We start from the raw sequence: 25,196 nt of genomic DNA, 5'->3' as shown, positions 1-25,196 counted from the left end.
CTGTTTTTAGAAGGGTCAAATCTATCTCAGCTGTTATCGGTGTCATGTCACGCTGTGTTGTGTGTATGTGTGTGTGTGGGCGCATCATGCGGAGCAGCTTCATAAGCTCCTTTATCAGCCGTGCGGCACCCTCCTCTCAGGGCTCCTGCTGTCCCTTTTCATTTTTCCCATACTTTCACACACTGGGCCACACATGATCCGTCTCTCTCTGACAGAGTCTCTCTTTCTCGAGAGACAGCGAGATCCTTCTTGTGGCACTGGCACCTCTGTGGCACTCTCTGTGGCACTCAGCGGCAGTCTGTGGCACTTCAGCGGCAAGCGTCAGCTGTGGCAGGCGAGCGGTACTAGTTCGGCACCCGTCAAGAAGCGGCGGAGCTGAGGGGGCGGAGCCACATTTCCTGAGACATTTCCTGAGAACACACATTGTTGTTACAGCAGGTCAGCTTCCGTAAATCAGTTTTATGATTTTAGTTGAGTCACCGGAGCCACCCGTTCTCTGTATGCATCCTTAGAGTAATTACGTTGTACTTTTTTGTTTCTCATTCATTTTAAAAATTATGATTTTGCTGGTTTTGCAACAAAAGAGAACATAATACACTCTTTCCAAATTATTACTTTTACAGTCATTTACAACAATCGGCTAAAATAATGAAAATAAATCATCCGTTTTATTATCATTTAAAAGTATATATATAAAAAATTAAAACCCATAAAATGTCCAATCCAAAAATATATGTCTGAAAATATCTTCACTCTTCCTCTGCTTATATGTATATGTATGTCAGTAAGTGCCACAAGCTGCCAGAGGGTGCCAGAGGGTGTGCCAGAGAGTGCCGCAAGGTGCCAGAGAGTGCCGCAGGGTGCCAGAGAGTGCCAGAGAGTGCCGCAGGGTGCCAGAGAGTGCCAGAGGGTGCCCCCCTGGTCCGTGTATGTTTTGATAGTCTGTTTTATGGTTTATTTGTTTTTTCTTTTGAAGAGCAACGCAAAGTAAAACAGGTAGTCCGGAAGTAAGAATATGTCAAAATAAAAGTGAAGGTAATACAATGACTGTATGCAAGAAAATGGTAACCAGGGTAACACTAGAAGAAAAATAAATAAATATGAATAAATAAATGTGGGCTGATGGGAGTATGTTAACAATAGTTGACTACATGCGATTTAATATTAATTTATCCATGTACACAGCAAGAATCAAGTTTTTGATTAATCTGTGGATTGTTTGATGCAATAGTTTGTAATATAGTTTAATCAAAGTCATTTGTGTGTGCAGAGTTGTTGCTATTTATTCTTCCACCGTATTGTGCTGCTGCTTGAGTGAACGCAGAGCATAGCCTGCAAAAGGAGACGCAGATTAAGAGTGTTTACCATTTATACCACTAGATGGCAGTATACGTGTATTTAAACCATAGATTTGTTGTATTTACCTGTGTCTTTGTTAATTGTGTTATTGATACAGATGTATTTAATGCAGGTTATTTCATCTGATATTTGATGTTGATGGTTAATTTGCAACCTAGTTGTATACATCATGTATTTACTTGTTATTTTTATATAATAGAAAAGTGAGCATGTGTAGTTCATGAAGCAATAAATAATAACAATTGAAAAATAAAGAGACGTTTGGTTCATTCTTTTCAAACATTAAGCCGAATTTACCTACTTCATTGATTTAATTGTCACACTTAAATCCTGAATTGACTGGTGAAACAGAAGAAGTTAAAAGGCCAAGATGAGAAGATATAATGTTGGTCAAATACTGTGGTCCAAATAAAATTACTTCAGTTTTATTGCCATTGAGATATAGAAAGTTTGACTCTAGACTATTCAAAAAATTCCTAATCCCTCTGACTGCTGGCGGCACCCTGTGGCACCCTCTGGCACCCTGCAGCACTCTCTGGCACCCCGCGGCACCCTCTGGCAGCTTGTGGCACTTACTGACATACATATACATATAAGCAGAGGAAGAATGAAGATATTTTCAGACATGTATTTTTGGATTGGACATTTTATGGGTATTCATTTTAAATTTTTTTATATATATACTTTTAAATGATAATAAAACGGATGATTTATTTTCATTATTTTAGCCGATTGTTGTAAATGACTATAAAAGTAATAATTTGGAAAGAGTGTATTATGTTCCCTTTTGTTGCAAAACCAGCAAAATCATAATTTTTAAAATGAATGAGAAACAAAAAAGTACAACGTAATTACTCTAAGGATGCATACAGAGAACGGGTGGCTCCGGTGACTCAACTAAAATCATAAAACTGATTTACGAAGCTGACCTGCTGTTACAACAATGTGTGTTCTCAGGAAATGTGGCTCCGCCCCCTCAGCTCCGCCGCTTCTTGACGGGTGCCGAACTAGTACCGCTCGCCTGCCACAGCTGACGCTTGCTGCTGAAGTGCCACAGACTGCCGCTGAGTGCCACAGAGAGTGCCGCAGAGGTGCCACAAGAAGGATCTCGGCCCTGCACTGTTTCTCTCGCCAGAGTCTCTCTTCCTCTCGCACAAACGCACTCACTCAGCCATCCTAACATGCTGGGATCACTGAGCTCCTCCACGAGCATCTGTGTAAACAAATGTCTGGAATACAGCCTCTTGCACAGGTGTAAAAAGAAAGGCATTGGCTATTAATCCTTTGGCTCACTTATTGTTCGGCTAATAATAGCACACAGCGGGCTTCTCCGATAGACCCATTATTCCCAGAGGCGAGGAGGATTAATGAGAGACAAGGATTAATATGCCTATTTTAATCCCATGGCTAAATCATGTCTGTGCTGTGTGACCTTCTGCCCGTCTGATGATCTTGTCTGTCTACTCGCCTAATTATGAAAATTAGCTTATTAATCATATAAATACCAGACTTTTTTTTAATTGCAAAGGCAGCAGGAAACTAAATGGAGTTTAAATTCAAGCTTTTCTGAATGGAATTTGGTGGATGAGTTTAGGGAACTCCCACTGATGGATCATCTGGAGGGCATTTCCATTTTATCAACAAAGTAAAAGAGGAGCCATGGGGGTCTTGGAGTTGACTCTTTAAATGCAAACTCGCCTGGAGAGTTGACCAAATTAAATCAAAGTGGTTAATAATTTACTATGTTGCATCAAAAAATGCAAGAACTGATCTCAAGTTATCTGAACCCCCTCCTACACACACACACTCACACACACAATTAAACTGCGTTCTCACTCTCACTTCACTCTAGTTTGGGAATGACCAACGTCAGAGGAAAAGACGACTCGCTCTTTCTCCACTTTACGCAGCGTCCGAAGCCAGATGCAGGACACATTCCAGCTCTCCGCAAGCTCGTGCTCGGACCGTCCTTTTGGTGGGGAAACGCTAAACTCGCGTCTTGTAGTTGTCGGGGAGCTTTTGAGGGACGCATTGAGCAGCGCTGATGTGAGATAAGGAGACATGTCTGCCGCTCAAGGACTCCTCAACAGCGTCTTCTCCTGCTCCTCTCCGGCCTCCAAAGCCATAACCAAACGGAGGCTACGCCAAACCCGGAGCCTGGACCCCGCTATCATAAGATACTGTGACACGGGGACCCACGGGGTAAGTGGCACACCGTTTTCTGGAGCGGCAGCTGCGGACGCAGGTGCGTCTCCGGAGCGCTCGGCTGTGAAACCAACTTTACGCACCAAAATCCCGACACTTAAGGAGCCCATAACACCGTCCCTGTCCTCTCCTTCCATTCCTGTGGATGTTTCGCCGTCCTCCAACTTCCACTTCGACTATGATATCGTGAAGCGTGCCAAAAGGAATACCGCCGGGGATTTACCGTTTCTGGTGAGGGGGCCCGGGGCAACGCCGTCCGGGAGCACCGGCACTCTATTCTCCCCTCGAAGGTGGCTTCAGAGGAAAGCGCAGCCGTCCAGCTCTCACGCTTACGTTGTGTGGAAGTCAGAGGTAAACTTTTTTTTTAAACTTGGATTCCAGCGCAGTGCATGCGTTTCTTCTTCTGTGGTTTTAATTCAGGGTGGGACAGTTTTTGCAGGTTCAGTGCTGTACTAAATATATAGACATCAGGCAACCAACAAGTTAAACGACCACCTTTTCCTATTTCTTCAGTAAGTTCCTCGTTATTATGCATCCATACTAAAATGCTGTGTCAGTAAAACAGAATTTAGGTCTAACTCCATCCCTCGATTTGAACTACATCAACAAGTCTATATGACAGCTCCTGGACCAGTTAGAAAAGCTCTCAGCAGACTGTTTATTTCTGCTAGAAGCAAGTCAAGCCCCACTGTATGCCAGCACACATCTGCTGAAAATCTCTTCTAAGCACAGCCAGACTCTGAAAAATGCACGTTTTATTTTTGGACCCAGAAATCTGGAATTCCACCGTGTATCAAATCATGACATCAGCACTCAAGGTGTTTCTGTGTGGAGACGGTGGAGTCGATAACTGGATGATTTATGGGTTTTCAAGAGGGAGTGTTGACCCCGCACTGACATCTGCACCTGGAAGATGTCCAGTATCAAACCACCACAACTCGAGCAGTTGTCTCAGTCTTGCCCAAGGGCACATGGGTAATTAACAGGGGGAAGGGCGCTGCACTTCTCTTACCTGCATTTGTTTCCCAGTGTTTTCAGTCCTTGTGAGAGTCACCTTACACCAAAGCATACTTCTGGGAAAGCTGAAGAAACTCTTATGGAGAGCCGAGGATTAAATAAATCCAACAAAATCTTTTTTTCCCCTCCTACTGTTGTCAACACTGGGCTGGTTAGGCTTTTGTCTTCATATAGGCTTCAAATTGAGTGAATGGGGGGGCAGCGTATGAAATCCTTACCAAAACATACTTGGGAGACTTACTTTTAGCGAGGGGGGGGGGGCTTTATAGGCTGCATAGTTGGCACGAGTCCACATGCACTGGTGAGAAGGTATGATAATTTCTCTTGTGTGGACTCGGCCTCGTATTTCGCTTGTCCTTCCACACCGGCTGTACGTGCAGCAGCGCCTGCGTGTGCTGATGTGAGGGACTTAAGGACACATGGCCCGGGAGTCGGTTCTCATGACTGCGAGTGGTCTCCAGGTCAAAACCCATGCGGCCCCTCAAACGGCTCTCCCATCATTTCCTATTACAAAGAGCTGCTCCATGCTTCATGTTCTTGCACACGCACACACACACACACACACACACATACACACACACACACACACACACACACACACTTCCTCTCAGAGATGTGGAGAAGCTCTCACTCAGCAGTTTCCCACCACTGCAGCTCTGTTTTCCATGCCGCCGCCCCCCCCACCCCTGCTACGCTCCACCGGGGATAACATGAGGCCATCGGTTTGGAGTCATTAGTACGATCTGGACCTTGAAGTTATTGCACCTCAGAGTGTTTGTAATAATACAGAGCTGAGACATGTTGCTGGTCCGCTGGGAGGTTTCACATGTTTGCTGTGAAGTGAAATCCTGACATGAAGCGTGAACAAAGAATATATTTTGGGAAAGTACTGAATGTAGCAGAATTTGATGTAGCTGCAATGCACCTTTCTTTCTAAACGCAAGCAAGCATAAACAGGAGGGTGGTAAAGTAAAGAAATTTGCATGATCCACGGCTCTGTTGTAAAAGATTTGAAAGGTTATCAGAGGGTCTAAATCAGGGGGATAGCAGAGCTTTTCCAACATGGCCGACCCACTGGGAGTGTGTGTCTCCATGTTGAAATTGCAAGTGGCACTTAACATTCCAGTCGGCAAACAATTGAATTGGCTACTTTACGAAACACCCAAGCTAGCTTTCCGCTCAATTACCACGTGAGGATGGAATAACTGGAGGTGGTGAAATGATCAATTAAGTTTCTACAAGTTCATTTTCATATCGTCCTTCCGTAAATGGCAGCCAATAGCTGCGTGGTGGCAGATATGTATACAATTTATTATTTATGAGAGCAGCTTCTGAAATTGTTTTGGGGCGATAACCAGAATATCTTTCTTTCTCAATTTCACTGAACAAAGAAAAAAAAGCAGGAATAGATGACTAAAGACGTCAGTATTGTATCAATATACGTAGATAGACAGGTTTTACATGTACTGTAGGTGCAAGCTCATGTATCGCAATCTATGTCTAACTTTTGCTCTGGTTGAGATCCCACTTTAAATTATTTGCATGTGTGCCACTGAGAGTGTTGGGGTGTGTGTGTGTGTGTGTGTGTAGGGCAACCTGTGCAGATGCGTCTCGTGCTATGCCTTTTTAAGGAGGGAGACCCGGACAGTGAGGCAGAGGGAGAAAAGAAGGGGGCGTCAGAGACAAAGTGGAGATGGTTTACACAAAAAGCAAACGTCTGACAGATATATTGCCCGTGATTGCTTAATAGCTATTTTCCATGGTCAGGTTGTTGATGGTGAAAGAAGAATGACGTAAAGGAGAAAATCTTGGGAAAGTCAAAGCACCCTCGGTGTTATTACAGCAGAAGGGCCAGTGACTGGAAGTGGCTCTTCTTGTGGAGTGATTGGACTCTATTGGCCGTCTTATCAACATGTTCTTGCAGAACGGCACACGTATAAAAACAGTGGATGGTTTTTACAGGAATGTGGAACTTTAGCGTGTGAAACATACACTCACAGCCTTTCTGACGATACTGTGCTTCACACAGATGCACACAGGCTCAGAGAGGAAGCAGCGGTAGGCTAATTTAATCCTGGTTGCTTCTAGGGCGCCAGAATGTTGACATTGTACAGTCTATTTTTAGAGCCACTTACCCTAATGCTTCAGAAGAAGAGGCCAAGTGAAGAAAATCATCTCAAAACGACATCTCCACCCTTCAAACAACTATCGCTTCTAAATGGCTGATGTGTAACGGTGGTTCGTTGAGGTCACAGCGCAACCAACGTGTTGGAGTAACACAGAGTGGGGTTGGAGGGAAAGTGAAGGAAAGGAAAATGTGTCTGCTTACTCTGGCCTATCAAGTAAGGTCATGCTATTTGTAAAGGCTAGAGAGATGCTATTAGTGTGCAAAAAGGTTGATCCCGAACTTTATCTGTTTTGATTGGTTTAGTGTGTTGACACAGAGCAGATCCCACTCTTCTGTTGCCTTCTAGAGATGAAATTAATGTGAGATGGCAGCTCAAACTTTAGAATCGCTTTCGCTAAAGTGTGTGGAGGAGAAGGGGGGGGGGGGGGAGAGAGAAAGAGAGAGAGAATAATTTGAGTGTTTATTGAAGTGTCAGTATGACCGGTGTCCTCGTGTGGAACATTTACAATGACAGTCGCTGACATGTTGTTGCCATTCTTAAAATTCTCTAGATGCCCCCGTGTTGATTTATGTTTATGCGTCATCGCTGAACCACGTCAGAGCACTCAGAAGAAGTAGAGGAACACACGTTGAGATTGGTCGTCTGTTTGCTTATAGGATCACTAAATGTCTGTGTGGTTTTTAAACCATGCCGTAGCCACAGATCTATACAGCAATGTCGATGGGTCGGTCCACTACGTTGGGTATATTCACGGTGCCCAGAGGATGAACCCAAATGACTTTGGTGATCTGCTGCCTTTTCCTCAACAGCGCCACCATGAGACCAATAATGAGGGAGAGGGTTCAATTAACACTCACCTCAAAGACGCTGAACTACGTTCATCTGCACGTCCAGTAAAATGCAAGAGATCATTCCTTTATTAAAAAGGTAACATTTACTACATTCTGCACTGTTATCTCAACACAACTATCACTAGACTCACAAATTGACTTTTGACAGTTTGTTGGCTATTTGTTAGAAATATCTGTGTAACATTACTGAGATCTATTTTTAAAATTTGTTTTTCAAGCTGCAGGGGTAACGCTTCATTTATCAGAAATCATGCATTCTAATTCAGCCTCGGTGTTTTGTCCAACATTTTAGTATGAACTGCTGCACATGTTTGCCATTGCTGATGCTATGAACCATATAAGCCAGGGCGTTGACACAGGTCATTTCGACACTCATGGACGATGGCAATTTCATGCTTTATGGTGAAAAGAACGCTCCGTCTCCACCTCAAATCAAAACTACAACACGAAACAACAAAAGCAATGCAATGGTGCATACAAAAAGAAAAGCGATCTTTGCAGTTCATACTGTGTATTTCAAATTCTGATCATCCCCTGTTTCAAGGCATTCTCTCTGGCTCTAGGGAACAGAGAGGCCTGAACTTGTGAACCTCACAGCCATCCATTTTGCTTTTCCTCCCTGAATTCCTCCCTAAGTTCCCTCAAAGTGAGGAGGCTGCGTTGGAGGAACGAGACCTTGATGGTTTCGACATCTTTGGAATGCGCGTACCAAAAATACAAACTAAAAACAAATCCACTCACTAATCTAGGAAGAATTTTTTTCTCTCGGTTTAACGAGACAGTATCACAGAGCGAGTGGATTACCATGTAAATGAAGGAGTAGGATGTCATCACGCTGTTGCAAGAGCTTTTGTCAAAACACTGAAACTGTGATGGAGTGCAGGTTGACTTTCTTGGCTTACAGCAGTGAGTTTCTGATGTGGATCTGTTCACCGTCGTCTTAAAGCCATAGTTCTTATAACCGACGGGAGTCAAAGGACGGCTGTTCTTATCTGTGCAGGATTTAAAGATCATTTCTGGGGCAAAGATTCATCCAGTTCTTGATACGTCTGATACAAAAGGCCTGGTTTTAGGGTAGATTTCCTCTTTGCATGTGTTGCTCACTACATCAGAATGAGTCGCATGTTGAAATGGTGAAGCTGTGTTCAAAAAGCAACCATTGAACCTGTTGTTTCTTGCTGTTTAACATGTCTAGTTTTGGTATAGATGACCTCTGCAGCATGTTCTAGTACAGTTCCCCTCCTGGGAGAGGCTCTGGATTTATGCTTGTGGGTCTGCATGGGGCTGTAGTTGGATTACGGTCCTTATTAAGTTTAACGGGCCTGGTTGTTAACATGTACAGCCTACTGACAGGCCTCCTAATTATGAAATCATCTAAATATTCAACCATGGCATTGGAAATCTGTGAGATTGTACACTCTCTGTAACGTAAAAAACTTTGCCCGGGTGGTATATTCACCGTTGTCTTTTCTCCTTGAGCCATTATTTTGTCATACACTTATATCAACAACCAGAGCCTGTCAGTCAAAAACAAGCACTTTTTAGTGGACATGAATTGGCGTTGCCAAAATGCCTTGATTTGATTACATTGCAGCACGTGAGCGGGTGCCGTCTGCAGCCTTCTCGCTCAATACTCCACCAGAACCTGGTGGAGTATTTGTGTGATTCTACCATGCAATTCTGGTCTTTCTGGCAAATGTTCTCTTGGCTTTTCACGAATCACAGATTTCACAATGTCTGTAAACTTCTCAGCACAGAACAGCACCCTTTTTTAGTTTTGTGCTGTAAAGTAATCCCAATTTGTGTCATAAAGCAATCAGGAAAACTAGCACGAAAAGCAGTTCAGTGGCCAATAATATATGACATCAACATGTGCTTGTAACTCGCACTAGGGACTCCACCATACTGTATAATGTGTGTCTTTTCAGAAACGTGATACCTTGCGGGGTCATTTTTTGACAAGTTTGTGTGATATTCCCCTGAAAAAAAACCATATGAAACAGCGGTGTTTGTTTGGCGGCGTTTTGGTTTCGCAATCTCACATCTCCTTTGGGATGTTTTCTCAACAACGGAGGAAGACGAGAGCAGTTGGAAATAGAGACGGCTGAAAAGTAAACATTAATTTCCGCAGCCAGAATCTCTCTGTCTGGTGCAGATTAAAGCGCTCCTCCAGTGAGAAAGCAACGGTGTCGAGTTACCTTCAGTGTGTGTGTGCGCGCGTGTGTTTTCGTGTGTGTGTGTGTGTGGGAGAAAATCCGAAGGCACTGGGTGGATGATCTAATGGCCTTCCCCTTGTGTATTTGTGTGTGTGTGGGTTACAGTGACCCCTGTGTCCACTAATGTCCTCTCTAATGTGGTTTGTCATGGGCTACGGGGGGAACGCATGGACAAGCTCCCTCTCACATCTGTCATTGTGTGTTAAGTTTACAACTTCCCATTTATGCATTAGTCTCAATCAGTGTAGACTCTGGTGATATGATACTCACACTGGGTGAAAACGTTTTGTAACGTCCCCAACACACCTGCTCTTTGTCTAATCTTGGAACAGTAACGGAGATAGAAACTGAAAAAGGACATGAAGTGACTTCAGAGATATTTTAAGGCTTTTCTTTTTTTAGTGCTGTGGATTTAAATTCCCTCACATACATTTAGTAAGAAACATGCAATGAGAAATATTTGTTTAGCATAATCAGAATAGAAATGATCCGATTATTTTAGGATTGGCTCACACTTTGGTCACAATATTCCGGGTTTATTAGAAGTGACGTCACCCGTTGGTTTGTGGACTTAAGGGTTTTTGTCCGTCACCATTTTGTTTTTTTGCAACCAGAATGACACGAGAGGGTGGAGTTGATTACAACAGAAACTACCATAACAATAAACCAGAATGATCCTTTCATTTCTGCAAAAAAATATGAGCAAGCCTCTAATCGCTTCATTCCCACAGTTGACTTCCGCCATGAATGTGGACACTTATAGTTTTTCCATCCTGACATTTTGCTCATACTCTGGGTCAGTGTTTCAGCGAGTGCAATGATCTTCATAAGGAATATCAAGAGGTCACTGCATGTTGATATCCGGTCCCGAAGCGGAAAAATGAGCCCTGAGAAATAAAATCCAATTTTGGTTTTGATTTTGTCACGCTACAGTTTTCATCTGAGTGCAGCCGAGGACATCTTGCTTACTGCTTCACTGTCAATTCTGTGTTGTTTTGTTGTCTTTCCTGTTCTGCGTATATTAATTACTTGCGTATACTACAGAGCATTTGACCTCAGTGTCATGCCTCCCTTTGCCTGCTCACTTATTACTGAAAAACAGTTTCATGCTGTATTTAGTAAGGATTAACTGAATGTTCCTGCTCACACATGCAGGATTTAGGCTACTCCGAGAGCTAAGCTTCGAGAATTAATACCTGTGAGTGTGTACACTTTGGTGCATGCTTGTGTGTGTGATTTTACCTCACAGAATTATGTCTGTTGATCAAATGTACCCTCACATATTTGGAAAAATAGTCTACATAAGCCGTGGTTTTGGAGTAATTATGCATTTTGCTCAGTGCACCCCCTTCAAGTGTGTGTGTATGTGTGTGTGTGTCTCCTTCAGTGGGGGGGTTTAAGGAATTATTTATTTGGAATTCCAGGTCAGAGCTCCATGCCGAGGCCCCAGGGCTCCTATTGAAAAAGAGGTGGCCACTGACTGAGTGACCCCCCAACTTCCTGTCCTCTTCACCCACCCATCCCTTTTTCTGCCTGCTTTTGTCTTCATCACAGAAGCTTGCTCTTGTCCGTTCTTGACTTTTATTGCCTCACTTTTTAAAGATGTCCTGGCTATATTCCCCCATTCTTTCTAATCCCATGTTTACGCTGAATGCAGCAGCCGGAGCAAAAAACACGAGATCACACCAGATTGATTTGACTTTTACGGCAACAAGAACCAAGCTGGGATCGCAGCCTGAGTTTGTTGAACAGGTCCAGCTTTGCCCTTCCAAAGCCTGCACTGAAAGCATGCAGCAATTTGTTCTCTGGCATGGAGGCTCCTTTGAACTGACCTGCCCGAGGAGCTGAGGGCCAAATCAGTGTCATCTTTCAAATGGCTGCGTAGAACTCCCTTTTTACAGACACGTGTGTATGCAGTTTCCACTTGTTTTCTTTCACTGAACTCAATTTACATCTCAAAAAATAGCCCAGAGGATGAATCTTCAAAGTTCCTCTTGTAGACAATACACAACAGACTCCAAAGGGCATTTTGCCATTAAAACTTACTGAGCATGTTCAAGATATCCAGGATTATTCGTTTCCATTTCTCACCCAACATGAGTTTGTTTCAATGTCAACGTTGCACATGTATGTGCAATGACATTTGGATAGAGGATATATTAATCAATATATTAATTGGACTATGAAACACCAGAATTAGTGAAAAAAACGCCATCACAGAGTGTGGAATGTGGAAAAGCAGCTAATGATCAGATTTGAGAAGATGCACAATATTTGCTTTGATGGAATCATTTATTAATTGTCAAAACAGTTGCTAACAAACTTATTTGAACCCAAACCTTGATCTTTTTTCCGAAACTTAACTTAGTCATCGTGTTGCCTGAAAAGTAGTTTAGTTTGAATTCACAATGTTAACCACGTGTTGAAGTCTATGGGACTACCCTGTAAGTTGAAAATGGATGCTGAAGAGCCACCCTGCTCGCTATAAAGGGACCCCAAAGCGGTCCTGACCGTATGTGACGAGTTGGGAAGGGAGATCGTGTTGAAGTCATGAGTAAGCTTCCTGCATTGCAACACATTGGACTAAAATTGCAGCCTAAAGTTGCACTTGTATGGCTTCAAACTGTATTCTCCCGAAGAACCTTTGCTGTTCTGAAAATGATTTTCGACAAGAGAGAGGAGGAGGAAGAAGGCAGACAGAACAAGGAAGACAACTGGACCCCTTAGATTCCCCCACAATGACGCACACAAACACTCACTTCAGCCATCTTCCTCCCATCGCTCCACAACGAAGCACAACATAAATGTTGGCTTTTATTTCGGCACAGTGTGAAATTGATGACAAACCGAGGAGTCGGTCAGCTGCATACATCTGCTGTAAGTGTCTTTAAAAGGTCAGGAGGTCAGTCGGGGGTAAGGATTGGAAGTCAGGTCATGTTAAAGAAAGTTCCTCAAGAGACATGGGCGCACATGCACTGTACTGTCTCACGGATCTACCTCCACGTGAACATCTGTTTAGCATAGAAACAGACAAATGACAGACACGCTCTTATGAAAGCAAATCCTTGTCAGATATATATGACTCCAGGCCCCTGAAAAGCAAAGTGATTTAAAGCAGAGGACCTCTCTCGCCCTGCTCCAGCGAGGGAGCAAAACAGAAATGAGACAGCAGGCATTTTAGACACAGCCGGAGCTCTGTGGCTATAAATAGAAAAACAGCTCAGCGGAGGAACACTCAAGTTCCAGAGGCGAGGCGGGGAGAGTCATATCGGTTGCAGGTGTGTGAGTGTTGAGGACTGTGCAGCTTATGCGTATAGCTGCAGTTAAAATATATGATGCGTGTTGTATTTAAGTCAGAGGTACCTTCAAAGTGCAAAGTTTGTGACCATTTGCATCCACTTAGCAGAAAGGCATGATAATGAGAACGCTGAATGAGAGTTAGTGTCAAAAAGCTTTAATGCCATCTAGTGGAGAGAAACAACAGATCATCTCCCATTATACTGTTCATACATGCCACCTTCCACCACACATCTTTGCCTTAGCTATTTTACCCCAAAACAAGACATCAATTAGCCAAATAAATTATATATAAATATTCAAATTAAAAGGGTTGTAATGGTACTTCAATTGTTTATTAAAACAGCCACGTTTCTGTTGCATAGTTTCAGTTTGCCTTTCCAAGTTCATGCAATTTTTTTTCTAATCCCATACAAATGCCATATAAATGCACCGTCTTTACTTATCTTTACTGATTGTATGCACACATCAATAAATTCATTTAAGATCTAAGAAGCTGCTAAAAAGATGTTATTTCACTGTAAAATATTGTCATGTAGATTAACAGTAAAACACTGGCAGCAAGGTTATCCGTGGTTTACTGATCATTTTAAAGTAGTCTGACTGTATTCTACTTTACAATATGTTACTGTAATAATTCAATGTTTTGATTTTACTGTAGACTACTGGCAGAAGGTTTGCCAGTACATTACTATTGTTTTTCCAGTTTGCTTACTGTAGTCTTAATATTACTGTTGTATACAATGTACTAAAACACTGTATAGTGCTGTATTTTATTGAATTTACTGGCAGCAGGGTAGCCAAAATAATTCAGTAAATGTAATGAGTTGTTTTTGCCACTAGAGGGTGCCAGTCAGCTTCCAATAAATCTCCCATGAGTTGAGAACATTCAGCACTATCTGGACGGACACACACGCACGCACACATGTGCGCACACACACACACACACACACAAACTGATGATCAATTACAATAAAAATGTGGGTGGGCTGTGTTATGACCCGTCACAGCTGCGCACATCTGTCTCCCCGGCCTCTCTATGTCATAAGTATCTTACAAAAACATTACAAACGCTGATTGCAGCTGCAGGCAGAGCGTATTTCACAGCGCTGTGGCCAAATAAAACTGTTTAAAATGCATTGGACAGGGAGGAGAAACCCAAACAATTAGATCCTAGGCCCTGGAATGTGTTCGCTTTAAAAGGATATTTCAACTGACTGGAACTGTTGTCGTCTGCAGGGCGCTCACACAATCAATGCATGCATCGATTTCCCCATAAATTGCCCTCTGTCCTTACTGCTAAAGCTATTTTACCAATAAAACCTTCTGGTAAATGTGGGCTTGTGTTATTATTACACATTTGCAAAGTATTCTCATAAGACATCTCCAGTGGAGTGGAATTGTTTGTACTGTCACCAACACCCACACACACACACACCCACACAAACATAACAATGTGTGTTTGTACTGCTTTAGTAGGGAACAGCGTCACTTCCAAGCAAAGATCATATCCTCTCCTGCAGAGTACCTTCCCAGAACATTAGTGTGTGTGTGTTAGAAAGAGACAGTGTGTACATAAGATATTAGTTTTTAAGCACCAGTAGTCTCCCACATTAAAAAAAACAGGATTGTTGGCCTACTGTTTTGTACCAAAGATGTTTTCTTTTTTTGAAGTTTAAAGGAAACGTGCGCCTTCGGGCTTCTAGTGAAATGTTAAAGCACGCACTTAAGAGGCTAAAAGATATTTATGTTACTTTTTCTAATGAATAAATGCTCATTTTGCCACATTCTCTATGGATGATTGCTCAAACACAAGAGCATATCAGCCTGATGCCAGCTCAGGAAGGGTTTTACCTTTCTGGACACCTGGCGTCAAGTAGGTCTTTACCTGGAAAAATTCCACCAGTGCAGGAAGTGATGCGTTTTTTAAAATTTCCAGCAGCGGTTTGTTTGCAATAAACAGAAGAACGGGCGATGGCCACCATGACTAAAGAAAAAAACCCTCTAAAGAGAGTGTCTCACTTGTATTGTTCCCATAAAGGCATCATTCATGTTTATTATGTGTTTTAGAACCCTGATGTCACTGTGCATCTTCTTTCTGCCTCATTCTTCAGGCTGAACCCAAAGCAAATGCTTTGTCTTTTTGGATTCATCATCTCATTCTATCGGTCTTCCACTCTCAAGACACTTTAAATGAACACAAAGGGGTTAAAAAAAAAGAAGCTCACGGATGGCTGTAGCAGCCCAGGTGTCGTTTAGCATGTGGGATATGCACTTAAAGAATCAGTGAAAGCGCTTTGCCCGGACGGACGGTGAAGAGAGACGAATCGACTCACAGAGGAGAAAGCTACGGCTGTCTTTTCCAGACTTTGGGTGACTATCGAGATGCCTGTGCTCCAGGAGATCAACAATGAGGTGTGTCAGTCTGCTTTCCCGCTGAGAGCTGTAATTTGCCTTGATTTGACCTAATTGGAGGAGGTTGCAGGGCTGCCAGGTTTAGGGCAGAGCGTGGGAAATGGAGACCTTCGTTGAAACAGAGATATGAAAGGGGGGGGGGGGGGGGGGGGGGGGGGAGATGTGAAGAGAGTAAGAGACAGAGAGAAAGTAGAGAGGGAGAGAGAGAAGGAGCGAGCAGTGGAGAGATGGGGTAAAAACACACGCACACACACACACCTGGGTTGGATTAGCTCGGGCTAGCAGGGAGGCTCCGTGTTAATGGAGATTTAATAGGCTCTGAAATGACTACCGCAGTCATACAGTGTTGGTGTGTGTGTGTGTGTGCTCAAATTAGTATTTCTGAATGTTTACCTGCATGTACTCATGCCTTTTGGTATTATGAAGTTATTAAATCTTTCCACTTGGCTTTCTGCTGACAGTCGGCCAGTGAAAAGCCAACTCGCTGGGCAATCATAACAGTACAAAATAGATGTTTGGATTTGGTTCATTGAGTGCGTTTACAGGATTTTGTCGGGAAGTTTTGTAGTGCCCAAGTGACTTTCGAGGCCGATACCATTATCTATGATTGAGAGTTGTTAAAAATCTGACAATGACGCATAAACACACAAAACAATGTGGTATAAATTTGGCTGGTTTGAGACCAGATCTGAAAAGCTGCTATACTCACTAGCTTATATCTTCACAGACGATATGAGAGCACCTGAGAAGAGAGGTGGCTCACACTGAAACCAACGGGTCCTGTGTAGCATAATGCAACTGCACTTTGTTATCATGCTACTTTCAAGGATTTCCGAATCCAACTCTGCAGACTCGACTCTTTGTGCCCGCGAGGTTCAGTCTGTTGCCATGGCGACAGCTCGGTGATGTAAACACGCTGCTGACCCTCTGGCCGTACGGGCGAGAACAAAGAGAGCATCCTCCTCGAACGCAAGCATTCGGAGATGGTTTATATGTTCAAAGGCTCTGACGCAGTTGCTGCAAGTTTCTCAGCAATGGAAAAATCAGACATGGGGAACGTGGACTGAAATTATGAATAGAGTACAGCAATAAAGATGTTGAGACGCAAAACGCCATCGACCTTAAACATCACTCATACCTTTCCTGACATTATGGCTGCATAATATGTATAGGGTTGATGTTTTTTAATAACTTAGCTGCACACGTTTACCCTAACCTCCAACTACTGTACATAGTATATACTTGACTGACAAGTCCTAGTTTGTGAATTTCTTTCATATAGGGATGGACAACTACTCCCCCTCTAATACACACACACCAAAAGAAGCGTGCATGAGGCTACATATCAGCTGGACAGGTTAGAACAAGCACCACTTATTTCATGGTTAAAATGACCTAACAGAGGGAATAACTGCTGCAAACCCTGTGTGTGTGTGTGTGTATAGCATGATATGAGGTGGTGGGAGTGTGGGTGGAGCCAACAGGGGAGTCGAGCTGGGGTTCCAGCCGCATTCCAGAGATTGAAAAGGGGACGGGATGGATCTGTCAACCCCCACCTCCTGTCTTTCTTCCAGCTCTTTCTTCTTCTTCTCGTCCCATGCATCCACCCAAACATGCACAGACATACTTAAACACTGAGCCTGCCTGGTGAAGCTCATGTTAAATCACATGACAATACTGTGTGGGAAATTAAAAAACTCCTCAGAATATAAAAGCTATGCGTTTCAGTTTGTAACTTAAAATCTACTTTAAATCAAAGTTTTTGGGAGGTTGGCTGGTAGGCTAACTAACATGTTTAAGTACAAGGATGTCGATATTCTTTATTTTTCTTATTATTGAAATCATAAATAAATTGATCCCTCTAACAACAAGTATTGTCTGTGTAGCCCCTGTGCCGTAGATTTTGAGTCCATCCCACATACCATCCTGCTGCCATAAATACTTCGAGTACTACATGTGTATTCATCCACAGCTGGAAATAGCCCCTAAAAACCACAATGCCCAGCTGTTTTTGGAAATTATCGAGACAATAACAAACATAGAATAACACCATCGTAAGACTAATGTACTACGAAGAAGTAATAAGAGCATAAACATGTCATTTATGCTTGTAGTGTATCATTAACTCCTTACATCACGCTGACACTTTGCAATGACATTTAGCAGTAAAGGGCTCATCACTGCCCAATTCTGTGTGGAGCACATAAATGATCATAGTGAGGATGCATGGAAGCTTCTTTGTGTATTCTTTTTTTTAATGTCGGAATATACTGCAGACTCTTTCCAATGAGCAGATTGTTTACATATTATAAAACATATAGTTTTGATGAAAAGATCATTTCAAAGTAGTGCCTCACACTGGACAGTTTATCAGAGAGACAGAACTTCATGGCTGTACGTGTTGCATATTCGGATGAATCCCCAGTTTTGTCCCTCGCCCATATTATCAGTCGAAGGATAAAAGCATTGCTGTCATTTGTGAACAGAGCATTCCTAGAGGGCTGCTGTGTTTATACGGCACACTAAATATTTATCCCCTGAGCTGAGAAGAACTGGGGCCGCTCAGTGCGACTCTGATAAAGCTTTGATATGCTTTAGGCCAGGTGACTTACATGCTGCACAGCTCACACACAGCCACATTCACTGCATGTGTATACAGCTATGCAAACAGAGCGTCTGTGAATGCACAAGCACATGTACCCAACGTATGCATGCATACAGGAGTACTTATATGAATATGTTGGAAAAATCTTGGGAATCCAAAACACACACAAACTGATAAACACAGAAGAAGGGTATGTCCAAGCAATGTCACTTGTGCTCGTTTGTTGTGGCCCGAAGAGTTCAAATGAGTTTGCAGTCCATAGGAGGCCCGACCAAAGTAACAGCGACGGATCAACACTGACATACGCTGCATCTGCTGCAAATAAAAGAGGTGATTGTCGGATGAGACGGGGTGAAATGAGGTAAAGAAAGCGCTAAAGAAAGAAAACAGAGATTCAAATGCAGAGAAAGAAAAGGGAAGGTGTGGCAGAGAAGAGGTACAACTCCAGGGAGGAAGAGGAGGAGAAGGGCAGACGTTGAGGGAAATATGGTGTCTCTTATTTGGGGTTTCTTTTGCATCTTTTTAACTACAAAAAACACCTGATGTCAGGAAAAAAGAAAATCAGACAAGTATATTTGCATCTGAAACAAGTGAAAGCTTGGCCAGGTTGAGCTGATTATCATAGAAAACAAGCAGACTAATGAAGACAGTTGAGTGTGTAATACTCATTCATGCAGTTCCATATTGTCTACATGGCCTCGCCTCTGGTGCTTGAGTGATTTCATTTCAAATGGATTTGCATAAAACATGCGATGAGACAAAGCGCCGGCAACACTAAGCAAACTCGATTGCATGCAAGCAGGTGATTGGATGTGGTGGCCGTGGATCAGTCACTGTCCACAATATGTCCCTGATTGCTGTTGGCTAGCATGAGCACTTTGATTGCTCCATGAAGAGAGTCCACCATCGGATTGATTTAGTAAAAAACACCCCCAATTATTTTGTCCATTAAAAATGGACTAAACTGTCATTCATCCTTGAACTCGTCTCGCCCTTTACCCCATTTCAGAATGCAAAATGCAGATGTTTAGCTTAGCACAGCTCAAACACCAGAAACAGGGGCAAATAGCGAGCCTGGCTCTGTCTACAGGGAAGCAAACCTGCTGACCCACACCTCTAAAGCTCAATATTCAACATGTTAGATTTTGCTTCTTTAATCCGTACACTGACCGTACACTGAAGTGTAAAAACACAATTCGCCCTTTGTTCGGCCTCAAAAGTTGGCTATAATATTGATGTAGCTTTAATTCATAATGTAATTTAGTGGTGGATATTTGCAGTAAATCATATCGGGAAAAAATAATTGACACAATCAATCTTGAGCTTTTCGGGCCCCTGGAGGTCTAGGACAGTTGCCCGCTTTGCACAGTTGTGAATGTAATGTGATGTAATGCCTGGGCCAACATCTTGGACTTGGAATACTGAAAACCAAAGCCAAGTTTGCATGAGTTCATGTAAAACCAGTTCATACACTCTCATAAACTCACACTCTGAGCTAAACAATAAGCATAACTAAGGAGTCCTCATTCCCACAATAGTGGCTAATAGATCCATAAACACACAAACAAACACACACACACACACACACACACACACACACACACACACACACACACACACACACACACACACACACACACACACACACACACAGGCACACAAAGTGTTTGGATGAACGTGCAGAGAGAGACGCTATCCTTCAGCTGAAGGAGGCTGAGCCAACACGCGCACGTCACATCACTCTGTGGACATTTTATTCTGTTATTCGAGCTATTCCAAAGCCTCTCTGGAGATTCGCTCTACGGCTGTTCCTTTAGTTTACTCGAGTCGGTCCAAACCCTCTGCGTCAGGCAGAACTGTGTCGCCGACAAATGAAAGAAGACAAAGTGAAAAGGAGGTTTTTGCTGTTTTTTCAAAGCGTGGATCTCTTGATGTATGATAACAGGTGTGGAGCTGCTGTTTTCTTAAGCGCTGCCACCATTAATTAGAGTTTCTTTTGGTTCGCAAGCGAGAGAAAATAAGTGAGCTGAGGTTTGTTTGACTGTGTTGTAGTGCATAGCATTAAATGACTTCTGCACTCAAGAGTACACATTTCTTTGCCGTATTTTGACGAAACGTGTATTCCCGGTCTGTTGTTTTTATAGAACAAGTCTGGTCTCATGGTCAATTTGGAGTTTGGCATTTCAAATAAATATTTAAGCACAATTCTGTGTCAGCTCATGTGATCATCTCACTTCACTCCTTCCCTTTCCCATAATGATGCAGACACTTTCACTGTGGTGCTATGGCAACAAGTCAAGGCTATTTTCTGCTTTCCTGCAGCCAGTGAATGCATCACACAGCATACAAATACAGAAATCTCTGCAATTATTTTCCCACGGCCTTTTTGCAGTGTTTTCTCAACAGTTTGCCTTGATTTGAAAGTAATTCTTAATGGCAGGACTTGAGGCTGCATTTATTATATTATATGTTACTACAATAGATTTGTCAGACTTGACGTAACACTGACATCTGACCAAATGTGACATATTTGATGGTCTCTGAGGGGACAGCGCTGGGTTTAAATGTAAACTACATCAACGCGTCGTCTTGTATGCCGACACTTGGGTAAACAAACACATGCGTACGCACACTATCGCAGAAATACACACGTACTTGTTATTGTGCTGTCCCACACAGCTGGCGAGCTGAGACACCATGGCAACTGTTGTGGCAGAAAACATTAAGGAGGCGTGGGAGGTGGAGGACACTGTGTGTGTGCGCATTAAGGGGGACGGGCTGGAGCTGAAAGACGAGATATCTTAACTTAACTTCATTGTACAGACAACAAAGCCATTCACTTAAATATATATGTTTTTCAAATATCTATTCCTTCCACATGAATTTAAATTGTCTTGTGGTGTAGTACCTGAGAAACAAAAAGGTGAAAATTTTAAGATAACATAACAAAAGAAACTCTCGCTCCATTTCAGTCGTTAAAGCACCTGACCCGTGTGGAAAAACCTACCCAGCATTACTAAGGGATTCTAAAGGGGGGGGAGCTGCCAGCCAACCAGTCATGCAAACAAGCGGACACAGCGGCAGGCAGGAAGATGGGTAGAAGGGTAGAAGGGCAGAAGGTCAGATCACCACACATATACACGCACGGCAAGACAGACGGCTGAGGCCTTCTTCGGAGGCAACGTCACTAAAAGCGGGGTGAGGAAAACACGCAGGGTCTGAGAGGTATGCATGCTGACGGCCATAACACCAGCGCAGTGACTAGAGTCTGAATAATTTTATGTTGCGCTAGTAAGTTGTGACAGACCACTGAATAGTGTCTAAAGGACGGATACATTATTTGGGTTTTTAGGTTTTTTCTCTTCAAAGTCACCAGACATTGGTGGGTTTGTTTGGTAACTCACGTCACTGCTTTTTGCTAATGGCTGAGCGGGCATTTCCATTTGAAAACCTGCACCTGCACTTTAAATGCATTCTGTTATGTTCCCTGGAACACTTTCATCCATTTAAAAACAGATTAAACCTATTTTATTCTTGAAAAGCATGAACAAGTGCTTTTGACTCCGAATCGAATCTGGTGTGATTGAACACTTAACTGAAAGTGCTGCCCTTATAATCAATATTTAAGCGATTGTTACAGATAGAAATTCATTCAGGTGACAGAGTCAACAATGCTGGTTTAAATAGAAATATGTTTCAACTGGACCGAGACCAAGAACACAGTTACAGCCTGCTTTTGCTTGGAGAATAAACACTTTTCGTTTTCTATGTTCTCATAGAGAAGACCGTCATCTAGGCGTCAACGTGAAAGTCTCATTTAGTGCCAGGCAAACAAACGGCAAAGCAACTATCGGAAATGACCCAAAACAGAAACAAATGCATTTGTATGAGAGAATGAATGTTGATAGCAAACGGTTCCGTATGTTCGGAGAGCTTAGTTTAACAGATCGAGCAAACAACAGTCAGACTACAATCATAAACTATGTAAGAGACTTGGCCAGTTGGTTCTCTTTTTTCTTTTGCCAAACCTAATTCCTGACCCACCAATTCATTCCAATCAATAATTCCTCCGCAGCTACAAAACTAAATGATGATGTGAGATAATGAAATGGATTTCTGACAGAGTTCAAAGTGAGTTGCTGGTCCTCGCTGTTGGAGGCGTTTTGTTGTTTCTTCATCTGGTTCCTTAAACGGGGAGATTTCCAAAAGCAGATTTGAATACATTCTTGGGGCACAGTCGATTTAAGATACGCAACACAATATTAGTGACTCCACCTTGGTGGTCTTTTAGTTGTTGATTTGACATGATTTCAAGATACTGCGACTCCAGATAATATAAACAACATTGCGAACCATGTCAAGGAATAACGTCACCATATTGTTTTTCTCAGAGACCCATTTTCTTCAAATGAAAACTATTCTAAATTGCAACCAGAAATTCTACACTCTACTTTAATATTTCCACATTCTTAACGTTTCCTCTTGCAAAACATACTTCTTTATATATTTCAAAATGTCGTGGCCTCGGGTCAGGGCCAAGCATTTCCACTGAAGAGCGGTCCTGACCCGCCTGCCGCCTTGAGCACGGTCTCATGGAGGTGGTATAGAGATGAAAGCCATATAGCAACGGCTAGTACCCAGAATTCTTGACTTACACACCCCACCCCACCGTTCTCTCTGTTGATTGGCCCTCAGGACAGAGTACGGAGATTTAGGACAACTGGGTTGGCCTGTTGATAGAAGCGTCCAGATTGAATCCAGACCCACGCTGTCGTCACGTTCTGTCCGTGTGTCCTGTGTTTGGTGGATGTTGAGTGATCAGTTCCTCTAAGAAAACATTTTCCCCGCTGCACGATGGCCGTATCTGGAGGGAGGCTGTGGTCCAAGACCCTTGTCAAGACATAATTCCTTGATATATTTGTTTGCGTGTGTGCGTCTTCTGTATTTACCTCCCAAGTGAAGGAGTGAAGCACCGTCTTTCTCTCTCTCACTCACACACACACACACATTCCCCAGTTCTGAGGTCATCCCCTAGAGCTGCTTTGTGCTGCTCGTGCTGTAAATTCGTTTATGTGTGCCCAGTTTTTACCATTCCCCCCCCCACCACACTCGCTCCCCTTTCTCTTACACCCATTCTTCGGGCTGTGTTGTGAAATTGAGGTCAAAGTTCATCGAATGAACGAAAGAAAGATAAAACACAGAGACCACAAGCTAATAAGAAGGAAAACACTTCAGTTATGCTCGTTTGCCCTATTTTAACTTCTTTATCAGCTGTGCGATTGTTTTTTTTCTTGAATTTGATCAGCTGTGTCTGATGAGGATCATATATCCAAAAAATATCTTTAGGGTGCTCAAAAACATGACTACAGGCAGAAATATTTAGTCATGAATATGGTGGAAACCAGACTGAAGGCCCAAACGTGCATGGCAAAAAATGATCCGCGCGTCTTTGTGAAATATTTGATTCTAGAAGCTTCGTGACGTAGTGAGCACTCGCAGGGCTAGCTGCTGAATTACTGTGGCTGGCGAGCATCTGAAACTGTAATAATCACTTTATTTGTTGTAACAATATATGGAAGTAGATGTCGATTCTATATTGAGAATAACCTTTCCAACTACAGTGAGATGTGTTTTCCCCCAGCATCCTCCGAGTGAGGCGAGCTTGTGCACGTGATGCAACACACGCAAATACTTCGATGGGGGCCTCGCAACATCTATTTTGCGAGTGTTTGTTAAACAGATCGAAGGCCCGGCAGGATTCTTCTCTGTCATTCACTGGATCGTCTTTAAGCACTTTAACAGAATACTTTCCACTCCATGGAGTGATTTCACAACTCAGGCATTCGGCCTTTGGAGGGGAGGGCGCTGCACCTCCCGGCTGAGCGATGTAAACATTAGTTTTGCAGCCCTCCACCATACAGCTCTGGAATTATATGCTGGCCTCATGAGCTCCCTGTAAAATATTATTGGAAATCTCAAGGAGGTGATTTAAGCAGTGTGGGTCCGAAGAATTACTATTCTGTTTTAGAAAAGGTTTATTAGGGGTTATTTAGGATTAAAAAAGAAATCATCAACAGCGGAAAATCCCTGAGTGTGCTTTGAAACCGATATACGATCACACGGGGCCTCGTTTCAGCTTCATGTTTTTAACAAATTCAAGATGATATGAGAAGTGATGGCGAGCTGAAGGGACGTGTCAGACGTGGCTTTGCATGGCCTTCATGGACGGGCAGTCGGAGCCGATTCCTGCCGATTGCAACATGCGCATAAAAACACACAGCCATGTTCCTCCTCTCCTCCCTTCTCTACTTCTTCTTGTCCTCCCTTCCCTCTGCCACAGGCTCAGTGTGTGTGTGTGTGTGTGTGTGTGTGCGCGCCATACTGGGACAATTGAAACTCCATTTTAGGAGACACTTGGCTCCTCCTACAGGTCCATAAAACACAGCTTCTAGCCTTACGACTGAACTTCAGTGTTTTTTTTTGGGGGGGGGGGGGATTAGTCTTTAGGTCTTTCTCCCCCCCCTTCGGTGATCCACATCATCCCCAAGAATGTAGCTTTCTTTTCACATGTTCATTTTTAAGGCATATTTTTTTTTAGCATTGACAAGACACTTTAAATGACTGAAATATTGATTTTCACTTCATTATTTTTTTTTCTTTTTCATTTGTATTGGCCAATTTTGCTATTTCTAAAGGTCTTACTGCGTTCCGGTCCAAAGCATATTTAAGCATAAAAGTTTATTCTTGACCTTGGAAATAGCAGTTTGACATGACAACCCAAACTCACTGTCCACTTCCTAGCTTTTTTCTATCACATCACCTTCATCCACGCTGAACGCTGCTAATACTGATTAAGAGTCATAGAAGTACAGTGATCAATGGATCAAAAGCTTGTGACAATCAGTCCTATACAACTGCCGTTTACATTATTCGCTTATTGTGATCAAGTAGAAAAATGAGCCAATGAGATGCAGCCGTGAACCTTGGTGTTCCTCAGGCTACCTTGTGTCGTCTACTGAAGCCACGAGAAACAGTCCAGTGATGGAGACAGGAAACCAGTGTGCATGTGTAGTTGAAGCCGCCCTTGAAGCAGCTATGCTGT

At 42.9% G+C, this 25,196-nt stretch overlaps 1 protein-coding gene across 1 annotated transcript in view; it reads left to right on the top strand.

Moving 5' to 3' along the window:
• The first annotated feature begins 3,171 nt into the window (after positions 1-3,171).
• The window catches only part of LOC116385935 (rho GTPase-activating protein 6), a 54,992-nt gene continuing 32,967 nt past the window's right edge, over positions 3,172-25,196 (top strand). The window contains exon 1 of the mRNA XM_031851714.1: positions 3,172-3,915. Within this exon, the coding sequence (XP_031707574.1) occupies positions 3,421-3,915 (495 nt within the window). The 5' untranslated portion in view covers positions 3,172-3,420. The remainder of the gene's footprint in view (positions 3,916-25,196) is intronic.

Source organism: Anarrhichthys ocellatus, unplaced genomic scaffold (genome assembly GCF_004355925.1).
Source record: "Anarrhichthys ocellatus isolate YVR2014 unplaced genomic scaffold, GSC_Weel_1.0 scaffold12, whole genome shotgun sequence".
Lineage (NCBI taxonomy): Eukaryota > Metazoa > Chordata > Actinopteri > Perciformes > Anarhichadidae > Anarrhichthys > Anarrhichthys ocellatus.
This window is presented reverse-complemented; position numbering and strand designations above follow the sequence as displayed.